Genomic DNA, 24,304 nt, shown 5'->3' with positions numbered 1-24,304 from the left:
TTTCACTAAGTGGGTGGAAGCAGTCCCCCTAGTCTCAGCTACAGGAGTTCAAGTCTCCAAGTTCATCTTGTACCACATTGTTTGCCGCTTCGGCATCTCATCCACCATCTTCACTGACCACGGAGGTAACTTTGAAAATCTCAACATGGAAGAATTATGCACTTCCCTCCGCATCCATCACTGCTTTTCTAGCCCATATTTCCCACAAGGTAACGGCCAGGCAGAGGCAACTAATAAAACCCTCCTCAAAATCCTAAAGAAAGTTAGCAATGATTCCGGCCGTGATTGGCACCTTCAAATAAATTCGGCTCTATGGGCCTATCGAACTTCCTTTCGTACATCCACAGGCACAACTCCATACTCCCTAGTCTATGGTGTCGAAGCGGTATTACCTATAGAATTTGAACTTCCCTCACTATGCATATCTTTGCGAGGGCAAATCTCAGATGAAGAATACAGAGTAGCTCGACTCACCCAGCTAGATCTCTTAGACGAGAAGAGACAACAAGCCTATGACCATCTCACAATCTATCAAACTCATCTCAAAAGGAATTTCAACAAGAAGGTGCTCCCACGACACTTTCAGCCAGGTGACATGGTCCTCAAAGAAAATATGAAAGTCCAAGCAGATCGAGAAAAGAAAGGCAAGTTTGAACCTACATGGCTTGGTCCCTATGTGGTTACTGCCTCCTTTGGCTCCGGAGCCTATCAATTATCTACACCAGAAGGAGAACTCTTGAATGATCCCAATAACATCATTCATCTGAAGAAGTTCTATGCTTGAAGATCCTTGGTATACCCAGCTTTTGAAAAATACAAAAAAAAAAAAAAAAAAATAGTAAAGAGAAATAAGCATCCAATGGTGAAAACTTGGCAATTCAAGCGCCTTGGATAGGTACCTTGGTGAAAACCTGGTAATTCAGGCACCTTGTGTGCTAAAGACTAATCCATTATCTATCACTATCCTATCCCTCATCCATCCACCCACCATCCCATAAAACACCTACTTGTTCCCTTGGTGTTCCAATCAAATATCCAAAATCTGATGGAGCTTGTCAATACCTCCTGTACAGCTTGTAAATCTTGTACCAAAGCTTGTATTATACCTTGTAAATCTTGTACCATACCTTGTATATATTTGAATCTTGTCCAAAGCTTGTACCATATTCCAGCTTGTAAATAATCTTGTATCCTAGCCTGTATCTTATCACATGCACACACAGAATCCCATTTTCCTTAAGCTTTTCACAAACCATCTACCTATCCACCTATCAACTATTATAGACATCCCATCCTTCACAAACATTTCCATCTCACAAAAAACCAAAACATGAACAAACTTGTACATTTGTAACATATCTTGGTCTGTCAGCTTGTACATCCTCTTTAGCTTAGTATCATTGTATCTATCCGGCTTTCGTGTTAGTTCATCCTTGGTCAACATCTTGCACACATCGCACACTTTGGTTAGATATTCTAATGCATCCTTTAGCTAGATCTCCTATCACCAAAGTGTTATCCTTCTTAGTTCAACTTGCCAGACGCATCACTCATCCAGATCCATCAGCTTAGGTGCTCTCTGATAGATCCTTGCAGGATATAGCTTTCCTCATGTCTGATCTTGGTCCGTTAGTACCTCGTCCTATCCATCTCGTTGGCAAACAGTTCTCTTTTGGATTTTCGCTTTCTTTTGATTTGGGATCTTCCCTTTTGGGTCTTGAAATATCTTTTCCAAGAAATCTCCTTGTTCCCTCCTCAAGGTTGCCACGATCTTCCATATCATGGTATGCTGCGAATGGGGCAATTAGAGTGTAAGGTCTTGATCAGGTCTTTTGCTTGTTTTCTTTTTCTGCTTGTGGGTTACCTAGTGTCTTTTCCACGCTGCTTCCTCTAGGATTCATGTGTGATACTGGGGCAATCCTTGTGTGTTTGTTTTGAGTCAGTTCTTCAGTCCTTTGGACGGTTGGTGAAAAAGACTTGATGTTCTTGGTAACCTTGGCAATTAACCAATAGTCCTATAGCAAATCTAGTGCTCAACTACATGGTGGTACTTCTCTTTGAAGTATCCCCCCGCTCAAAAAGCTTCAATGGATTCCCTTCATCTCCATTATCCCTCATCCATATCCTACAGCTGTCGCTCCTACCCCAGCTTATGCATCAGTATCTCTTTGAATCACTCCTCACGCTTAGCTTTAGAGATCCACAATCCTAGTCTTAGGGATCCACCAATCAAATCAATCCACCAAGCCTTATCTTTTGAGATCCACAATCCTAGTCCTAGGGATCTCCGAAACCCATCTTCCGCCAGTCTGACTCTTTGAAATCCTATTGCATCAACTTTATCATTCTATCATCCATCTCCCTACCATGGATTCCTTTTATAGCGCTCTGCTCCTCCATCTTCCCCTCCCAATCCTGGAAAGTCTTAAGCTTGCTTTACTATTGTGCCTCTGATTTCCCTTTATCATTCTCCCGTAGTGAGAGTTTGAGCTAATTCAGCCCCTTCTCTTCGCCAACCTACGTCTCAGCTCATCTCAATTTCTTGTACTTTTCAAGAAGTCGTCGAGCCTCATTTCTCTTCCCGCCGCCTTCTTGAGGGGGCATCATCTAAGTCTAGTCTCTCCTCTTCTTATCTGAGATTGGGGCAACCTTATTGCTAAAACATCTTCCTCGTGTCATCTTCATTCGAACTTCTTTGAAATAGTGTTGTTTCAACACTATGTCAAAGAGGGGCAAAATGTAGACACCTAAATTTGATTACACTGCTTTGGTAATCTAATTTAGCCATCTCTAAAGGCATCATTAATTAAATTCTTATTTAATTAATCCTTTGCCATCCCTAGTTGATTAATTTAAATAATCATCTATAGTCCTAATTGATAAATCAAATAATCTATTATTTATCAATTAAATCCTTTTCTCCTATCTAATTCCAAAAATCTCCATTTATTAAATAAATCTATTTGATAAATGAAATCCTCAAATTCAAAAACCCCTAACCTATCTCTAATCCTCCATTTAGCCTAATCCACCCCATCCACCCATACTAACCAAGCTTAGCCACTAACTCACCCACCCTCATTAATGCCATCCACTTGCACATCTCTAACACTCCTAATCTAATCCTAAACCCAAGCCTAATCCACCCCCTAATGTTGTCACATTCCTTAAACAAGTTTAAGACTTTCCTAATCCAAACCAAAGTCTCCCCTCAAAAAACCCAACCACTAAGTCATGAGTGCTCTTACAAAACATAAAAGACTCTTACAAGCCCACTCATGACTCTTACACCCATCTTCCACACTCTTCCCTCTTCCACACTCATTCCTCTTACATCCCTCTTACATACTCAACCCCACTCATCATGCCTTTAACCAACCCTTTACCCTACCCTCTCACACTCATCCTCCTTGTGACAAGTGTCACCTTCCCATTGGTGCTAAACAAGCACAATCCATGTGCTCTCCTTTGAGTGCATCCTAGCCCTCCTTAAGCCTTCATCCATCCTTGCATCTAAGCCCTCCATCCCTCTACCCCTTAGCCTATAAATTGAATCCCATCCCAAGCCATTTCATCAACAATATTTGAGCTAAAGTTACCATGCCCTTTTGAGAGCCAAAATCCATACCCATACCCTTATAATGCCAAATTGAGAGCTCACAAAGATACCAATTTGCCATTACCCATCTCCATTGAATTAGCTTTTGAGCATCTTGAGCATACATCCACAGCAAAAGGACACATCTACAGAATCAAGAAAGCATGGAGTGTTTTCTCTTGTGAGGTTTGCACTTCTGGTTTGCTTTTTTTGTCTAAGCATATATGTGAATTTAGTTTTTGGTTTGTGAATGTTTACTTTATTTGTTAATGTTCTTTGCATACTAAATCTTGTTCTACAGTTAGTAGTACTATTTGCAGATGAAATCAATATAAGGGCTAAACTGATAAGCATCCAAACTACAATGACTCCTCACATGGAGATTTTGCACAAGGAGTTAGGCTATGCAAAAACTCTTATGAAGAAAGACCTCAATCTTTCTATATTAGGTGGACTAGTTCACCTTGCTGTCGAGCTGGCCATCCAAATTAAGTCTTTAGAGGTAACTTGTGACAACTGGGATGTCGCTCTTAAGATTATCCTTGAGGTCCATAAATCTTTCTTGGACAAACACATTATTAGTCTATAGCCCATTGACATTAGTGTCAAAAAAGGGGAGAAAGTTAGCTAAAGCAAAGGGAGAGAAAGAGAGCTAAGCTAAGACAGAGTAAGAGCATGGGGGAGCAAGAAAAGAACAACAAGCACAACAAGCAAGTAAAAGAGTATTAGTTGAGGCACATGTAATCAATAGGAGTAACATTTTGAGTACAAAACCAAATCTAACAACTTGGGGAGAGTTATAAGATTTTGAGGTATAAGTTGTTGCAAAATTTTGATATTTTAAAATTTTGTACAAAATGTGAATAAGAGATATGTTATGCTTGTAAGAATAAAAGTATTAATGCATGACCAAGTGTTTTTGACACTCATTTCAAAGGGGGAGATTGTTTATTTCATATTGATTTTGACTAGTGAGTATCTATACACTTAAGTCATTTACTTAGTTAATGTCAAACAAGTAGTATATGTCGAGCACAACATGTCTAAGATAGAGCATGTTGAGTCAATAGTGAGTGTCAAGCCACTCATGTGCCGAGTCAATGAAGTACAAAGCAGATAGTTAATGTCAAGTGATTTAGGAGCTGAGCAAGTAGTGCATATTGAGTCATTTAGATGTTGATTCATAGTATTGAAATTAGTTTATGCCAAGCATCAAAGACTTCAGATGTCAAGTAACACAATTTTGTCATAGTTGTCTGTATTGGCACAAACTACTATGTAAACCATTTTTTAGCTGACTTACAGATTGAATTATAATATTTTGGTGATAAAGATGAATCTTAATTTGAAAATTCATATGCATTACATCCATCCAATCAGGTAAAGGAAAGGTTTAAGTAAAAAATATATGAATAATAGTTGTTGATTCATACCTAACCCTAAGTCACCTAGGTCTCCTTAAGGAAGACAAACCCTAAACTTCTCATGAGTGTGAAAGGGAATGAATGAATGATCAAGGAGAGTTTTGCATGTGCAAACAACACATTCATGGTGACCAAGGTATAATGTTCTGAAATTGCATTGTAGAATCAGTTAAAGGAGAATAGAGGAAGGAAATAGAAAACAACAGAAAGACATTTGATCAAGAAAGGATCAAGAATACATCAATTTAGAGGTGATCTATCATCAAGCAACAAAGTGCTAGATGTATAATCAATGTTGAGACATTCTAATAGGTGAATTAGTTAAATCTCTTAATAGAGTAGTCCTAATAGGTTGTATTGAAATCCTCTAACATGGTTCTTATTTTAGTGTGAGTTAAAGTCCTTTAACAAGGCACACTTTTAATAGGGTGTCCAAATCCTTTAACAGGGTAAGACTTAATAGTCTTTGTAAGCCTTTAATAGGGAAAACCTTTCATAGGGTAGATCTTGTCTCATGATCAAACATTATAACCTTTATTGGATACACTTTATTATTGCAATAGTGAAAATTTGCGGGTGTCATTCCCACCATAGTTTTACCTTCTCATTAGAGGGTTTTGGGTAATCATATTTGGTGTCATATATGTATGAATGCTTACTTATTTACATGATTTAGACATACATGCTTTACATGGTATTTCAATTTACTTATTGAATGTATGAGATGGATGTGTGGTGAATGTTTTATGAGTCAAAGATTAAAGCACTGATTCACCCCCTCCCCCCTCCTCCCCTCTCAAAAGTTTATCTTTCCTATTGTAATTCCAATAGTTAGGATTTAGTTAAAGAATGTGAGAGGTTATGAAAAGTAAAAGATATATCTTAGGATTTATTTAGTTAGTGAGTGATTTTGTGTATATTCTTTTGAGAGAGAGAGAATGAACACTATGTTAGCATTCATCTTTACCTATTGATTTTGCATTTAGAAATTAATGACTACCTTTTTTAGATAATCTTAATTCAAATTGATGGAAAGTATAATTTTGATAAAATATGATTGATTTATCTACATCATGTTGTAGATCTCTTCAATATCTTTCCAACGCATTTTGAACAAAGTCAATTGGACTCTATATGTGAAAGTTATGGCCTTCAGAGTAAAGCCTACTTTTAGTTCTCCACAAACTAATGGGTTTTGAATAACTAAATTAGATTTTGAATGCACTTTTTCATTTCATAACCCAATTGGGTTATTTGAATCCTAGAAACATGATTGGGTTATAGCTTGGTGATAGCATAGGAAAATGACCCAAAGGCTTGGGAGACTATTTTCCCTCCAAAAAAAAATTTCCTTCAAACATTTTTTAGTCTTCTAAGATGAATTCTTATCTTTACCTTCATTAGGTTTTCTAATGGTGAAGTGGGTATCTCTAAAACTACTACCATAATATCACATGTCTTCTTTGCTTTCTAATGTGTAAATTTTTTTATTTTTGGACAATGTTAACAATGAAAACTTTAATTACTTTTACTAATGCCTCAATGACATTCCTCATTGATATATGTTTACCATTTTTTAAAAAAAATATACTTAACCAAATTCAAAATAAATTATACATTATTGTTCTACACTTGATTCTATACACTTTGAAGAAAATTAAAAATTCATTTTTGATTATTTTGATGCAAGTTATGCTTAGCACACGAACATGTACCAAAATTTCAAGATGTAGTCAGTTTAATAATTCATAATAATAAAAATACTCATCATAAAATTACAAAAAAATACACAACTTCTAGATATGACTCTTAACTATCATCTTACCAAAGGGATATGCAAGATACTAAATATAAGTTGGCCTTTTGTGCTACACACGAAAACAACTATGTTATGTTTTCTAAAAAATTAGATACTATTTTTCGTGTGCACAGAGTTTGACACACTTAATCTTATCTATTTTTAAAAAACTCTAGTAGTTTAGAAATTAGATTTAGAGTACTACAATTTATATGTTTTATACATCTTGTTATTTTTTTCAGGAAAAAGGTGTCCACTTATACCCCCCTTTTTGTACACCATCTTGGTGCACTCACCCATGTAGTCTCCTTGAGTCAAGGAGTATTATGTAAGTGGTAATTGAGAAGATACTTGAGGAAGCTTGGAATAATGTGTTTGGTCTATAATTTGGAAAGTAAATGGCCCTAACTAGGAAGACCTTGCAACTCGATATGTTGCTTATCATTTTGTAATGTGAGTTGTCTTATCAATTAGTATTCAGTGTTGTATATGAAGATCTCTTATTTATAAGTGTGTTATTGGAAATTGTATCTTGTTGTATTCCATAGTGTTGTATTTGTTCGAGGCTTTGTCATCTCCTTTGGAAGTACACCTGCCTTGTACTGCATCAATGTCATAAGAGTACCAAAAGTATGACTTATAATATCAAAATGGCATATAATTTGGATTCTCCTACCATCTTTTAAACACATTTCAAGATGAATGATAGGTGGTTAAGAGTGTCGTCCCAAAAAAGATGTTGTACTCTTTATATGGGCAAAAAATGATAAATAAATATAGACCATTTATACAAACAATTATAATAGTAATATACAATAGAAATACAAATTTCAAAAACCTTTTCCTATCAATTTTCATATTGATGTTCAAGTATCTTTTAATCTTTTAAAGCCTTTTTGAAGGTGTCTTTAAATATACAAGAAGTGATTTGAAAATTTTAGAGTGCATATTGATAAATAATAGTCATACTTTAGAATTATCAACTTTAAAATCAATTGTATAAACTAAATCAATTTTGAAGTGAAATATTTCATGTGTCAACATATTCAATTCAAAATTCAACAAAGACAGCAGAATTAACTAAATTATGTGTAACAAAAAAAATCAATAGTATTCATTAAAATGTCTAATTTGAATAGAAAAATAAAAAAACATGTCCACAAATTTAATAAACAAAATTCCCATCCTACATTAAGGAGTACCACTCACAAGCATATTGACACTACTCACAAGCATATTGACGCCACTACTAGGCAAGCAGCACATACACCCCTTGATTTTAAAAAAAAAAGAAAAAGAAATAAAAACATATTAATACCACTAATTGATAGTGGGGCACTATGACTGTGATTTGTTGAGATTGTTTCAACCTTCAATTTGCCAAAATCCTCTTAGAAGAGATATAAGGTTTGATCTTTGAAAGCTAGCCTCAAATAATCCCATGAGGGCCATTAGAAAAGAAATTAAAAACAAGCAATAGAGCTAACTATTAGTCTGAAATGAGCAGATCCAAGCATACATTAAATTGCATATCTATAATATCAGTCCATGAAAGCCAACATATCATCCAAGGAAGTCTGTGATGAATGAATAAGTTGAGATTTGATGTGAATAAGTAAAGCTTTTTCTATTTGTGTTGTACAAATTTTTCATTTGGACCTTTGATTATGTCTGGAATGGATATTCCCACAACTCCATTGGATCCATTTCGTCTGAATTTGGGGTGTCACAGATGGAGTTATTTGTATTTGTTGTGGTGATGAACGGTGGGAGACCTGCTGCTTGCAAGCGATCGTTGAGAAGCTCCAATTGAATATTTGCCAACTGAGATTGCAATTCTGAGACTTGTTGTTCAAGCCTACGGATTGTACCCGCACAACCATACACTGGATCTTCAATTCTCACGCTTGCTTCGTATATCATACTCGATACAGCATCACCTCTCTTCTCTACTGGTAATTCCTGTTCATCAATGACATAGTTGCAATTAATAACAAGAATAAGAAGCATGAGGTTTCTACAGTCCATGAATATGAATCTAGTTGTTCCCATGCTCATTTCAAAATTGGGATAATTCATAGTAGGAGATTCTATATGGAAAAGAGTTCAAAGACAATTCAACATTATTAAAATCATTTCTCAGTGATGTGAAATTCAATCTATAACAATACTAATAAAAATATGTTTATTTGGGTAACAAGAAGAGGCTATGAATAGGAGGGATCAATGGTCAAAGTGAAGCACACCAAAGTGTTTTGTTTCTGTATTTATATTCTTTATGTATAAATAAATAAGTGAAGGAATTACTTAAAAAATATATATATATATATATAGCAAGTCAAAGTAGAATTAATTATATTAAGTAATAGAATATACAACTTCTAATTGATTGAAGACCAGTTGTATATTTTTTCAATACAGAATTTATAAATGAATAACAACACTTATGCATGTTGTTGATGTTGCCACAATGTCTCAATAGAGGGTTGGCTTTGGTGAAGTGATATTTTTTTTTTTTGGCATGCTAATGAGCTTCTTATTGTATTTCTAAGGTTTAGAAGTCCCAACACTTGTTGAAGGTTTTGCATATGAGATACCATGAAACTCTTTGGTTAAGCACATTTAAGTTAGAATAGTATGTGAATGTGTGGCCTCCTAACAAGCCCTAATACTTCACCTGTATGAGCACTTTATAGATGCAATGAATGATAAGTGGATCATTTATTCTCATGGGTGTGTGTGTGAAGGTTACTACTTATGAAATATGAGTCCAAAAATTTAACTCAAAAGCCACACACTCGAATCGTGATAGAAATATCATAACTTGACACATTGGAGGAAATACCTCTTTATCAATTACTTAGCTAAAAGAGATATATAACGATTGCTTCATTAAGAACAACACTTGTTAAAGGTGTTACAAATATGCTAGCTAGTTAAGTGGGCTTGCTTGAGGAAAACTCTTGATAAAAGCATGCTTGATTTGGAATAATATCAAGATTGATTATCTTTTGGAAAGTCATAATACTTCACCATTATAAGAATCACCTAGATGCAACAAGTAAGTGGACTATAAGTACTGAGATGTGAATCACTACTCTTACAATATGATATCAATGAATTTGACTAAAAATAATATAAAAACAAATCCTAACAAAAAAAATCATAAATTCAACTATTTATTATGTAAAGATGAGATAAACATGTGTATTTAGCATGCTTGAATTGAAATAATATTGACTTTTGAGGCATCCTTATGCCTTACCACTATGAAAATCATCTAAATACAACAAACATTTTTATAAAATACAATTCCTATGAACAATTACTCACTAAATTAAATATGATTCAATAAATTTGACTAAAATCAAATCTTAATAAATACTATAAATCCAACTACTTCTTAAGGATATTATGTGAAGATGAGATTAACAATTGTCTATACATATTAAAACACATAGAGTATGATTCTGATTTCTCAACTGTTGTAACACAGAACTCTGATTGAGATTTTTGCTTACATGAAGTAGCTTGACAATGTTGGTGACCCCAAATACTCTCTGCACAATCACGAACTTTCTAATATCAGTGGGAGGAAAGTAGGGAGCAAGCAGGCATTTGTCTGAGCATTTCCTACGTTGAATCCTGCATGCACCACATGCTGGTGCAGAGCCTTTTACGTCGCCCTTCATCTACAAACACATGAACACTTGTTCGCCATTAACAAAATGAGTTCATACATTCAAAACAATCAAGTTGTAACACATATGACAAGTCTCACCTTTTAGTTAGAATAGATCGTCCCACAAAATCTCACTGTCTTCGTGGAAGAGCAAAGAAGGAATGTTCAGAATTTATAGATCATTTGGCACACAGAATTGAGTGTTAAAACAGCTTATATATATTTTTTCCTTTGACTTGAAGGAACGTGGAATTTGAAATCAACATTGATGACCCCGGCGGCTTGCACATTTGTAATAGTATGCGTGACAAGGAAAATAATGGCATGAAAAGGCCACCCAAATGCCAGATATATGGCAACGTATGAGCAGTCAATATTTTCTCTGACAAAGATGGATGGGTTTTTCAAACCGTGGGGATGTGGAAATTTGAGGCAAAGTGAGGCGCCTGTGTTGATGGGAATATCTGAAAAGTTCACACGAACAATGGGGCCTGGGGCCTGCAATCTATCCTTTTCCTGCCTCATTTCACGGGCAGAATCTCTTCTAGATGTTCACGCAAAGTTCATCATCCTTGACTTTGCAAGGCCATGTCTTTTGGGTTGCCAAATTATCTTGGTTGGACACAACTTAGGTCACATTCATGGAACAAGATAAAGTTTTGGGGAAAAATCTATGGAGGTTTTTAAAAGTTAGTTGTATGAGGTGAGGTGTAAAATTGTTATTGATTTTTCAATTATTGAAAAGTGTGATATACAAGTAAAGTATTAGAACGACAACCATCAAGCAATGGTAGATTTTAATGTTAAAATTTTGTTGTGAATATATATATTCAAAGTTTAGAAAATCAACAAGTTGTTTTGAAATTTGAAACATTATATTCACAGACTTGTTGAAGGTTAGGTGTATGAGATGAGCTGTAGGCTTTATATTGTCTCTTTGACCATTAAGAGTGACGGCCATCAAGCAATGGACGAGTCTTTATCGTATAATCATACTATGAATCTAAATATTTCAAGTTTAGAAAGATGACATATTATGTGATTTGGCACATTATGTTCATGGACATGATAGAGGTTAGATGTAAGAGACAAGGTATAAAATTGTTATTGTTTCTTTGACAATTGAAAGCATATATGTAAGTAAAGTGTTATGGTAATTTATGCTCTAGGGCTTCACCACTTAAATTGTTGGTTATTGGCGGTGTTGTTGTCACCACCCAAGTTCAAACCTCTGTTGGGCCATTGTGGTTGTAGGTTTGTGCCTTTATTGACCTGATGTGGTTGTGGGTTTGAGCCTCAACTTTGTTATATAGGGACAAGATCCTCATATGTGGTCATACTGATTCATAGCTATATTTTAAAAACATTTCACATGGACGCAAAGGCTATGTCGTGCCATTGATATTACTTATGTTAAAAAAGTTTACCTAGCTTTTATTTAAACACATAGTAATTGATTATCATGTCACATGTTGGTTCAGAACCCAATGTTTTCAACATCAAGCAATGGTATTCTAGGCTAGCAATGTGTGCCATTTTATTCTATTTTTTAGTATTTTGTGAATTCTTTTATACAACCATAATGACTTTAGAACTTTTAATACTCTTACTAGAATGTGGTTAGATAGTTGTTTACATGTACTCTACTAGTTTTACATGATGTTTATGGGTGGGGAAGTATTTTTGTTTAAATGATGTTTTCTTTGAGATGGTGGGAAGGGTCTTTGATATTAAGGGAAGCGATTGGTTAAAATTATTTGTTGTTTGTGCTTCTCTCTGGTTGTTGTCAATGTGTGGTAATTGTGGCTTTTGAAGCCCTACCTCTTTTTGTTGTTTTAGGTAAGCCTCCTTGTTTTAGCTACTTTTAATATATAAAACATCAAGGAATGGTAGATTAATTGTTGTTGTATAACTTTCTTACAAATATATATTTTAAGTTAAGAAAACCACCACATTTTACAATTTTACACATTTAAATGTTGAAGATAATTTACATAGTGTTTACTTTTAAATCCATCTCAATAAGTACATGACATTTATAGTGTTATGATAAGGTTAATAATCATATAATTTTACACAAGTAATCTTGTGGAAGAGATAAGTGTGTATGGGTAAAAGTACAAAGCTATGTCACATTTTAGGCTAACTTATTGAAAAATGATTGAATTTGAGTATTTCTATCTAAAAATCAATTTTGTTCAAATATATGATCTAGATAAATTCATTCTAGCTAAGTTATACATGGTATCACACTTTTCGAATGAGATTTTTTTATTAAATGCATTTTTACACTAGTTTGTATCCAATTACTAAATAAATATAATTATTTCATAAAACTGACATTTCAATAACTCTTAATATTTTTTATGATATATTTTTAATAAATTATAAAGACCATTTTATAGAGCTCAAAGTCAAGAATATTCTCATATAGAATTTATAGTGTTTTAATTAGATATAGTATATTATAAACAAGCATGTATTTTAACACTCAAAAAGATGTCAATTTTGAGAGAGAAAAAAATATTGAATCATATAAAAAAATTAAAAGTTATATGGCATTCTAGAGAAGAGAGTCTTCTTTTAGAATGTATAATTTTTATTTTGGTTAAAATAAAGTTGTTTCGTAACATGTAATGGTAGATGAAAACTATCAATTTCAAGTGAGTTAAAATTTGAATGATTATAAAAGTGAAAAAATAAGTCTAAACCCAATTTTTATTTTTGAATGTTCTAGATATATATGTTATTGATATAGTGCAGGGCAGGAGAATCCCCAAAAGAGATGTCCTAGCCCCCAACAATATAACCACACAATGGAAACACAACAAAAAGAAACAATAATGCAAGATAACCAATCTCAGCTAGCTCAGATCTGTAACATAATAGAAATTTGGAAGAAAACCACCAAGGAAATCTAAACTTGTGCTCGCAAGCCTACTAAGCAATCTCCTTGTTTTCTAGTTGCAACCTTGGCTCTACTCTTCAAACTCGCATCTATCCTTCATTCCATCTCAACTTAATGAATAAAAGACTCTACAAGACCCCTACTTATACCAATCTAAGCCACAAGTTGGCCTAGGACACAAATTAAATAGAAATACATAAATTAAATGCCACAAGTCAACCTGCAACAACAATTATATCCAAAAATTAATATCTGAGTAAAATTGCAATATCTGATAGCTTTGATTGAATTAGAACTCGTGCTTCAAACCATATGTACAAATATAGGTCCTCTACAAAGCAATAAATATGTAAAGGTTGATTCCTTAAGAAAAAATGTGCATCCATCCTAAAAGTTACCCACAAAAACCTATCACATAGTCTGCCAAAAATTAATACTGTAGGAGAATTGTCATATCTCCCAACCTATAAAGATTTAGAACTTTCACACTTGACACAAGGAATTAATCTAGGCCCTCTTCAATCCTTAAAGTGCACAACCTTTCATCTATTAAGGATAATTAGTTACATGCTCTACAGCATGCACCCAAAAACTAGAAAAATGTCGTTCCAACAAAAAGGTAAAAACAGTTCCAAACTTCAACTCAATCCATCCAATTTCTATGAAATCGTGAGGAAAAGTTCTCCAATGTGTCTCCAACACATCCCTAACCATGAAAACATAACTCCACCAAAATCTAATCTCGATGCTCCTCAATACTTAACCAAAATCCCTCCAAACATGCAGGATTGCAAGCAAGCCTAGGATGCTCCTGCATTAGACACCTCAGGTTTGAAAAGATGTTCTAGTAGCTAGAAGAACATCTTTTGGGATTCAACACATAAATCTCAAACTGGTTCTTCACATAAATGTCCTCCAAGTCTTCAACTTGCACACTTGTTCCCTTGCTTCTCTTCTTCTTCTTCACATCCACCACATGTGTTCCATAGGCCTGCTTTCCATGTTGATCTCCAACCTTCTTTGAATCTGCCAACTCAACTCAGCTACCAATACTCAGGTTCCTCTTACTGAGCTCTTCATTCTGTAAAAGAATCAAAGAAAACTTTCTTCCACCTTTCTCAACATTAAAAACATTCCTAACACAATCATACACAACCTTGCAATCATACTACCAAGGTCTACCAAGCAACACATGACAATTGTTCATATCCACAATATCACACAACACTTGATCCTTATACTACCCAATCTAGAAATCAACAAGACACTACTCCCTCACTTTCAAAGCATTCTCACCTTGCAATCAACAAATCTAATAAGGATAAGGTTATCTCTCTCTCTTCAAACCAAGTTTTTGAACCATCTCTTCAACAACAAGGTTATCAGTACTACCACCATCCAAAATCACCTTGTAAATTTTGCCACCAGACTTACAACAAGTCTTGAACAAACTAGTCCTCTGACAAGATTCCAATGTCCTCTCATCGACTAGTACTTGTTGAGCCAACAAACTTTCTCCTTGCTCAGGCTGACTATCCTAGACTTCAACCTCATTCACAATAGCAACTATCCTACCCATCAAACATTCAAAAGATCTATGTACTTTTGACTACACTTGAAACAATTACTTTTGAACCCACCTCCACATGTCCTTCTTTTTTGTTCAACATGTTTTGGTTCACTTTTTAATTTTGGTTTAGCTTATGCTGAACTATCTTACTTCACCTTCCCTCGGGAACTACCTCGATTCTTCCTCTTTAGCTTCTCCTCTACTCTCAATGCATACTAATAAGCATCCTTAACTAAAGAAATATTCAACATACCAACCTCATCCTAAATATTGAATCTCAAACCATAAATATACTGAGCTACCTTCTCTTTTGACAATTCTCTATGCCTAGACTAAATACTCAACTTTTAGGCTAACTTATTGAAAAATGATAGAATTTGAGTATTTCTATCTAAAAATTAATTTTGTTCAAATATATGATCTAGATAAATTCATTTTAGCTAAGTTATACATGATGTCACACTTTTCCAATGGGAAATTTTTATTAAATGCATTTTTATACTAGTTTGTATTCAATTACTAAAGAAATACAATTATTTCATAAAACTGATGTTTCAATAACTCTTACTTTTTTTTATGATATAGTTTTAATAACTTATAAAGACCATTTTATAGAGCTCAAAGTCAAGAATATTCTTATATAGAATTTACAGTGTCTTAATTAGATATAGTATATTATAATTAAAAAAATTCTACAAGCACATATTTTAACACTCAAAAAATGTCAATTTTGAGAAAGAAAAAAATATTAAATCATATCAAAAAAGTTCAAAACTTATATAGTGTTCTAGAGGATAGAGTCTTCTTTTAGAATGTATAATTTTTATTCTGGCTAGAATAGATTTGTTTTGCAAAATATAGTGGTAGATGAAAACTATTGATTTTAGGTGAGTTAAAATTTGAATGATTATAAAAGTGAAAAAAAAAAGGTCTAAATCCAATTTTTATTTTTGAATGTTCTATATATATATGTTATCTATAGCATAGTCTGAGATCATAGGGATATAAGATTATTTTGATATAGTTTTGTGGTGGGAACTAGACCCCTGATTTACAACATTTATCAGCAACTAAAAATTATCTATAAAAATTACAAAAAAATATCAATTGTTATTCCAAATAATTGTTAAAAATTATAATCCTAAACTTGATCAATTTTTACACATTTCATTAGTTTACTTCATTTTCAAATTATAAATAATAATAAGTTAGTTTTATATCATTAAAGGTGGACAATTATACTATTGTTAGCCTTTTCATTTACAAAAGGGTGACACAGGTTTGTGCTTTGACCAGTATATCTATATGAATATACATACATATACATATACATATACATATACATATACACATACAAATACACATACAAATACACATACATATACACATATACATATACATTTCTTCAAATTATATGTTGTCATTGATGTTACACAAATGTTAGTATTACCCAAGAAATGAAGAACTTGCAGTATAATTAACCAAGCATATTTAGTATTGACCGAGTAGTCAGGTAACGAAGGGCATTTAGTGTTGACCAAGCAATCAGAAAATGAAGGATATATAGCTTCTAGTATTAATTGAGTGGCTGGGCATAAAAGGACTTCCAATATTGATCGAGCTTTAGCAGAATACACTTGTCTATTAATTAACTAATTGAGGCTGACTATTTAGATGTTTAATGGTTATTTGAAAGGGTATTCAAGATGACTTGACAAAGCTTATGATATATAGGAAAGGTCAAGTAGTGAGGAAAACATGTAAGTGGAAAATGTGAAATAAGATGGAGATGTGATTCAAGGGAAAAGAAGAACATGCAAGTATGGTTTAGATAAGCTTCAAAGATTATTCTAATTAGTAAGGATCCATAGGTTAAGATAGACTAGAGATTTGAATCAGCAAAAGAAGTTGCTTCATAAATCACATCAAATTACTGTTACTTTCAAACCATTATAGCAATGAAATTTTTTTTTTAATAGAGTTGACTTAACAGTCATATTGTAAATCCTTAAACAATGTGACATTTCAAGTTTGAAGTGTTTGAAGACCTCTAACTAGGCCACTCCTAATAAAGTGATCTAAATCCTCTAACAAGGTCATACTTAATAGTATGTATTCTAACATTTAATAGGGTTGGCTTCTAATAGGGCTCACTTCAAAAGAGTGAAAAATATTGTAAGTAGTTGTATGGTGTTTTTTCTCAAATTGGGTTTCCACATTAAATCTTAGTGTCATATGTGTTCATGTTATTTTCTTTATGCTTTATGTTTTTACAACTAAGTTACTAAAGAATAAAACATATTAATATTCATAAGATTGCTTTGTTGACCAAGCTAACACAATAACTTAGTTTTAATTGAGTTGGACAAAGAAACTTATTATCAGTTAAAATTTTGATTTGATATCTAGAGAAAGGGAATTATTTTTATAGTAACTAATCCACCCCTTCCCTCTTAGTTACTCTCTTCATTTCCAACAACTGATATTAGAGCATATGGTGTTTGCAAGAGAGGTGTAGTGCCTCTCATGTTTGCAATTTGTACCTTGTCTATTTTTTATTCGAGAGATATTTGATACTCTTATTATATGTACTTTGAGATGACCTGAGGGTTGGATGTTATACTTTGATTTAGTATCATAGATGCTTTACTGCTATACTATTTAGTTTATCATATTTGCAAGTTGATGTCATTTTGAGATGACAATAGATCTATGATGATATCTGATTATCTGTTATTTGGATATATTTTTGTTTATGTTATGTGATGGATTTTATGCTATGGTTAATTATGTCATTCTTTTCTTTTATACTTTATGTGAATGTGAGTGATGTACATGGATTAATTAAGTATTTAATCCATTTTTGCTTTGGCTATGATATTATATGCAATTGCACTTGATCGTATATTTTATTGTGCAGGAATTATATCCCTGGTAGTGGCATATGGAGTTAGTGATTTAGCTATTCATATTTTACCAATTTCATCCCTATATGGTCAATGTCTCCTTATTTAACGAGGTTAGTGCAAGAAGTTGGGTCTCACTTTTGGCCAAAAAGTGGAAGTGTGTTCCCTGTTTTTGAAATTTTTTGTCAATTGATGTCAAAATTTGGGGCATTTAGAGATTGAATATTAAAAAAAATTCATAAATAAAATTTTTAGTGTTTGGAATCTAATTTTTGAATATGCAATTTATTTGTGTACCCATATGATAGATTATTATTTTGGTATGGATCTTTAAAAACCACTTTTTCAAAATGCCTATTTTAGGACCATACCACGCTCGTGTACGGACAACATAATTTGACACAAATAAATGAATTTTCATAAACCCTTTTAAAGGGGGTTACCTAATACACCTAAGATTGATGACAATATTTTTCCTTAATTTTTTATTTTATAATTTATTGTTATTAATTATTAATTGGCTATAAAGGTAAATTTTAAAACCTCTCATGTACGGACACCATAATTTAAACAAAATTTCACTTTTTTCAAAAAAAAAAAAAACCTCAAAAGAATTGTATGTAAATTGATGACATAAAGATTAATTTAAGAAAAAATAAAAAATAAAAAAGTTATTAATGTTTTAGTGAATGTCACTTTTTAATGTCTAAGAGATAGTTTTGATTAATAAATAATGAAAAAATAGCAAATAAACTAATAACACTATAAAATTTAAATTTTTGGAATCAGAACAATAAGCCTATAATGGATTTTTGTTTCATCAAAAAATTCGATGGGGACAACTATATAAAAATTATGACAATCCCTGAAATTATCGATTAAATGTCTTAGAAAAAAAAAAGATCATAAATGCATGGCTTGGTGGGACAAAGACTATGCCATGCCTTTCCCCAAGGAAAGACCCTATGCAAAAGTCATGTGCCATTCCAAATTCCCACTCATGTCTTAAGAATTGGGCACCTGATTTGTAATTCAAAAATTGGGTGCCTGATTGCATGTTAACCATTGAAAGAACTAGGTACCCAATTCTTTGAAAATTGGGTACCCAATTTTTAAACAATCGGGTACCAAATTCTTATGTACCCGTTGGGCCCTAAAAGCTGCCCCACAAGCCAACTTTCAATAATTAGAATGATTGAATAACAGTTTCAATCTGCAACAGTGAATTCTATCATAGTTATTCTATTTTCTTGTCTTCTTCTACAATTTGCAAGCTATTGATTCAAATTCAAAACTAGTGCAAACATGGGATCAAAACAATGAAGAAAAAAGAAAGCAAAAGTTTTGACAGATGAGGAGATTGCAACAAATAAAAAGAATGAAGCATGACATCAACAAGAGACAAGACAAAGAATTATAGACTTGAACAATGTTTCAAAGGAGAAAGACATTGAGGATATCACAATGGATGAAGAGGTCAAAGAAGAGAACCCAATACAAGAAAATTCAGGTGCACATTCTAATCATGCATTCAGTATAGGTGTGTTTCCAAACACTCAATTTTTTTCTCGTGATAAAATTGGTGATCTTTTAGAAGCAAATTACAATTTAAATGATTTAGATTTTCTTCATGAGAATAAATTGTCAAATGATCATGCACAAAAAACTCCAATGGAAATGCATGCCTTGAAAGAAATACCAAGAAAAGTTTAAAATGAGATTCAAATCTCAAATAACAGTGAAAATGAAATGTCAATTGATAATAAAAATTGCATGAATGTAGACATAGAAACACCAACTACTGAACAAACATGTCAGAATGATAGTAAAGTGTCTAAACATAATTTTCATATATTCCTAATGATGTGCTAGATAATCTTGAGGGATCGGTTTCATGGAGACAAATTAGGACATATGCTAATAGATTGTATAGACATTTCTTTTGTAATAAGAAATTAGTGTTTCAATGTCAGTTGATGTTGCAACTAATTAAAATGTCTAAAATGTGAAAAGCAATGAGAAGGTTGGGAATGTATGCAAAACCCAAGAATAAAAATGAGTCTTTAAAAAAGATTGTATCCACTGTTGCTAGTGCCTTTGATGTTATTGGAAAGAGAAATCAATCTAAAGATAAGAATGTAGCATGACGAGCAATAACAACAGCTTTAGTTAACAAATCAGCAACTAACAAAAGATTGATTAGCAACATAAGTGGATATCTTAATGTGATCCAACACTTTAGAAAGAGCTATAAAGAGAAGGGTTAACTTTGAATGTGATCCAACAAATATTTTGTGGACTTCTAGTGGTAGACTCCCGAGATGTGATATAAAATGTACTAGTGAAGTCAAAAGTTTGGTTGAAATTTTTTGGCATGATAATACAAGAGTGTCACCTAATTCAAGAGATGTTCTTAAATTGAGAATTAGGTAAAAAATACATGATCCACATCCTAAACACCTTTTGGACATGACCCAAGTTGAATTGTTTAGAAATTTTGTAGATGGTAGGGTATTAAATATTACCATTAATCAAAGATCTTTTGAAAAGTGTAATCCATGGTATGTAAGGATGAACAAGGAAAAAATCACATGTTGTTGTAAAACTCATATTCAATTTCATTACCATTATGATGTATTTTGATCTATATGTGGTACCATGCCTAGTAAAGAAATGTTGCAGGAATGTGATTAAAAAATACCACCTCAAACAATAAAGGATTCCATATCAAGTTTATTTTGTAAGCCACCTAATGATCAATACTTTCTTTTCAATGCATGTGTTTTTGGTACATGTGATATGTGCGACAATCTTTCTTTGTTAGATGAATGTTTGCATGAAAATGCTTTGACTACTTTTGGACAACAATTAGTTGATGTAAAAAGATTCAAAACTATTGAATATCCATTGAAGGATGGAAATATTGGAAGAAGGTGTGATCTAGTTACAGATAAAGTTAGGATAAAGGTTTAGCATTTAGGATAACTTAGTTAAGCCACAAGTTAAGAATTTATGATAAAGGTTTAGGATAAGGGTTAGACTTGAGATTAGAATTTAAAACTTAATGTCAAGGTTTAATATTTTGTATTAGGCACATGTTTTACCATTTAAAGTACAATTTTAGCATTTATAATTAGGGATGAGATTATAATATCATTGACAACTATAGTTTAGTATTTGAAGAGTTTAGATTTTTTCATTTTAAATTATCATTTACTATAACTTAGGGTTATTGCTTAGGTATGGATCTAATATTTAGTATTTAATACTTTAGATTTATGTAAATCTTTTAGGATTAGGGTGTTGGAAATAGAGATGGAGTAACTAAGAGGGGAGGGGTGAATCAGTTACCACAAAAATAAATCCACAAATCTTTAGATGTCTTAAAATATAGCTGCTAACAATCTCACAAATAAATCTGAAACTTGATAGATGTTCTAATTACTTATTTAGCATTTAAAGTGATAACATGCATGCATAAAGAAATAATATGAACACAAGAGACACTAGATTTAACGTGGAAACCCAATTTGGAAAAAACCACCAAGTAACTAGTTACCAATTTTCACTCTTCTGAAGTGAGCCCTGTTAGAAGCCAACCCTGTTAAAGATTAAAAAACACACTGTTAGGTGTGATCCTGTTAGAGGATTTGATCACCTTGTTAGAAGTGGTCTTGTCAGAGGTCTTTAAAACAATTCAATTGAATTGTCACCTTGTTAGATGATTTACAAAATGGCTGTCAAACCAACTCTGTTAAGAGATTTTGAATCACTGTTACAATGATTAGAAAGCAACAATGAAGTGATCTGAAATATATGCAACTTATCTTTGCTGAATACAAATCTTTGTTCTGCTTCACTAGATCCTCACTGATCGAATGCAACTTTGCAGCTTCATAGGGATATCTAATTCTTCCTCAACATTCGCTCATATATTTGCTTATTCATACATTCACACTTTTATGCATCCACACACTTCTGCATTTTTTGAATTCACTATTTGACCTTTCATATATACCTTATAGATTTTCAAGTCAGCTCAATCAACTGAAAAACATAAATCAATCTGCTACATAAAACAATTAAACTTAATTCTTTAGAACAATAAAAAATTTCACTGCCTGACCCAGCTCGGTGACCACTGCTCAGAATGGTTTCCCCAGTGTTAACCAAATGGAGCTTGGTAAACACTGCAAACCTTGCAACTTCCTTCGGAGATCGAGTTAACTCGATAAATACTGACCTTCCTTTGTTTACCAAGTGAGCTCGGTAAAAGCTAATTTTTCTTCTCTTACCGAGTGAGCTCGGTAAAAGCTAACTTTCCTTTGCTTACCAAGTGAGCTTGGTAAAAGCTAACTTTCCTTTGCTTACTGAGTGAGCTCGGTAAAAGCTAACTTTTCTTCGCTTACTGAGTGAGCTCGATAAAAGCTAACTTATTGTGTAATGTTCAGGAATGCTCGGTAGTCACTATAAATTGCTTTGCTAACCATCTGGTCTCGGTAGACTCTATCTAATGGCTGATATGAAATTTGTATAACATCAAAGACAATACACAATTAACAATTGTATCCAACAATCTCCCTCTTTGGCATTGATGGCTATCTTTGATGTTACACACATGTCATGTAAACTTTGATAATCTGGTAAAGATAAGCAAATTTAGGAAAGTAAAAGGCATTCCCAACATAAAGAAACCTGAGGTCAGTCTATGCAAAAATTGTCAAATTGGAAAGATGGGAAAGACTAGTTTTAAAAGTAAAAACTATCAGTCTGAAGACATATTAGAAATTATGCATACTGATTTATGTGGACCCATTGGAATTGAAAGCTATACTGGAGAAAATTTTTTCATTCTTTTTGTTGATGATTACTCAAGAATGATGGTAGTCATGTATCTAAGAAATAAATCAAAAGCATTTGAAAAGTTCAAATGGTATTTGGCCAGAGTAGAAAAGGAAACAGGGAAAAGATTAAAATGCTTGAGGTTAGACAGAGGTGGAGAATTCATTTCACATGAATTCAATAACTTTTACATTGAAAGAGGAATCAAAAGACAAGTATCAGCCTCTGGAACACCCCAGCAAAATGGAATAGCTGAAAGAAGAAACAGATCCATCATGGATTGTGCAAGAACTTTAGTGATTGAAAAGAGCATTGCTATCAAATACTGGAAGGAAGCAATCAACACTACAATCTATACCTTGGATCGGGTACAGCTGAAGAAAGACTCATTCAAAACCCCCTATGAGTTATGGTATGGCTATAAACCTAATGTAAGTTATCTTAAAGTATTTGGAAGTACATGTTATATTTTGAAAGAATCTAGAAAAGGAAAATTTGATGTAAAAGGTGATGAAGGTATATTCTTTGGATACTCATGCACAAGTAAGGCATATAGATGTTTGAACTTGTCTACTCACAAAGTCATAGAAAGTGCACATGTGAAAGTTGATGAGTTTACAGAAAGGACTGAAGAAGAAAGAAAAAGGGAACCAGAAGATTATAAAAGGTTTGTCTTCAGTGAACCTGATACAGTACCAGTTACATCAGAGAATCAGGAAACTTCTACTCCCAAGTCATCTGTAACTGAGTTACAGGAAGTTCAAAGCAAGCCACAACAAACCGAGTTAAATTCAGTATCTACCAAGCAAGTATTTACCGAGAAAACATCTACCGAGCAAATATCTACCAAGCCAGAATAGACAGAGCCTAAAGTTGAAATGCAAAAAGATAATAATGAAATCCATTCAAAAGGCAAGGAACCTATATTAGCTAAGTATGTCAAGAGACATCATTCAACAGATCAAATCATTGGAGATAAATCTGAAGGAACCATGACAAGAAATAAGTTGAAAGGTACTTGTTTACTTGCTGATTTTGAACTTAAGAATATCAAAGATGCATTGGAAAATGATAGCTAGATTGAAGCTATGAATGAAGAAATAAAGCAAATAGAGAAAAATAAGACATGGACTCTTGTACCCAGACCTAAAGACAAAAATGTGATTGGAACTAAGTGGGTATTTAGAAACAAGTTGGATGAAGATGGTAAGGTATCAAGAAACAAAGCTAGACTAGTATGCAAATGATATGCTCAAGAAGAAGGAATAGACTATGGAGAAACTTTTTCTCTTGTTGCAAGATTGGAAGGAGTCAGAACCTTACTAGCATATGTTGCTCACAAGGGATTCAAAGTTTATCAGATGGATGTCAAATCAGCATTCCTCAATGGTATACTAGATGAAGAGGTTTACATTGAACAACCCGAAGGTTTTGTTACTCCAAATAAGAAGAACATGGTCTGCAAATTACACAAGGCATTGTACGGTCTGAAACAAGCCCCTAGAGCATGGTATGAAAGATTGCATAAATATCTTATTCAGATTGGTTTTCAAAGAACTAATGATAATGGTAGCTT

At 33.1% G+C, this 24,304-nt stretch overlaps 1 protein-coding gene across 1 annotated transcript; it reads right to left on the bottom strand.

The window, feature by feature from the left end:
- Positions 1 to 8,320: 8,320 nt before the first annotated feature.
- LOC149531983 (LOB domain-containing protein 11-like) lies at positions 8,321 to 10,681 on the bottom strand. Its single transcript, XM_089809519.1, has 3 exons — positions 10,602 to 10,681; positions 10,342 to 10,512; positions 8,321 to 8,782 (listed from the first exon to the last, which is right to left on the bottom strand). Exons 2-3 carry the CDS (start codon positions 10,510 to 10,512, stop codon positions 8,486 to 8,488), a joined length of 468 nt encoding a protein of 155 aa, XP_089665645.1. The 5' UTR covers positions 10,602 to 10,681; the 3' UTR covers positions 8,321 to 8,485.
- Between the last annotated feature and the right edge of the window lie 13,623 nt (positions 10,682 to 24,304).

The sequence above is a fragment of the Cupressus sempervirens genome, chromosome 11 (assembly GCF_028749045.1).
Source record: "Cupressus sempervirens isolate cs-2001-9-10 chromosome 11, ASM2874904v1, whole genome shotgun sequence".
NCBI classification, from domain to species: Eukaryota; Viridiplantae; Streptophyta; class Pinopsida; order Cupressales; family Cupressaceae; genus Cupressus; species Cupressus sempervirens.
This window is presented reverse-complemented; position numbering and strand designations above follow the sequence as displayed.

What these genes read in the sequence shown, in the direction of transcription:
- LOC149531983 (XM_089809519.1), bottom strand. Translation starts at nt 10,512, where the DNA reads ATGAAGGGCGACGTAAAAGGCTCTGCACCAGCATGTGGTGCATGCAGG. An exon ending in ACATTGTCAAGCTACTTCAT is followed by an intron (nt 8,783 to 10,341) that starts GTAAGCAAAAAT and finishes ATTGATGAACAG; the next exon opens with GAATTACCAGTAGAGAAGAG.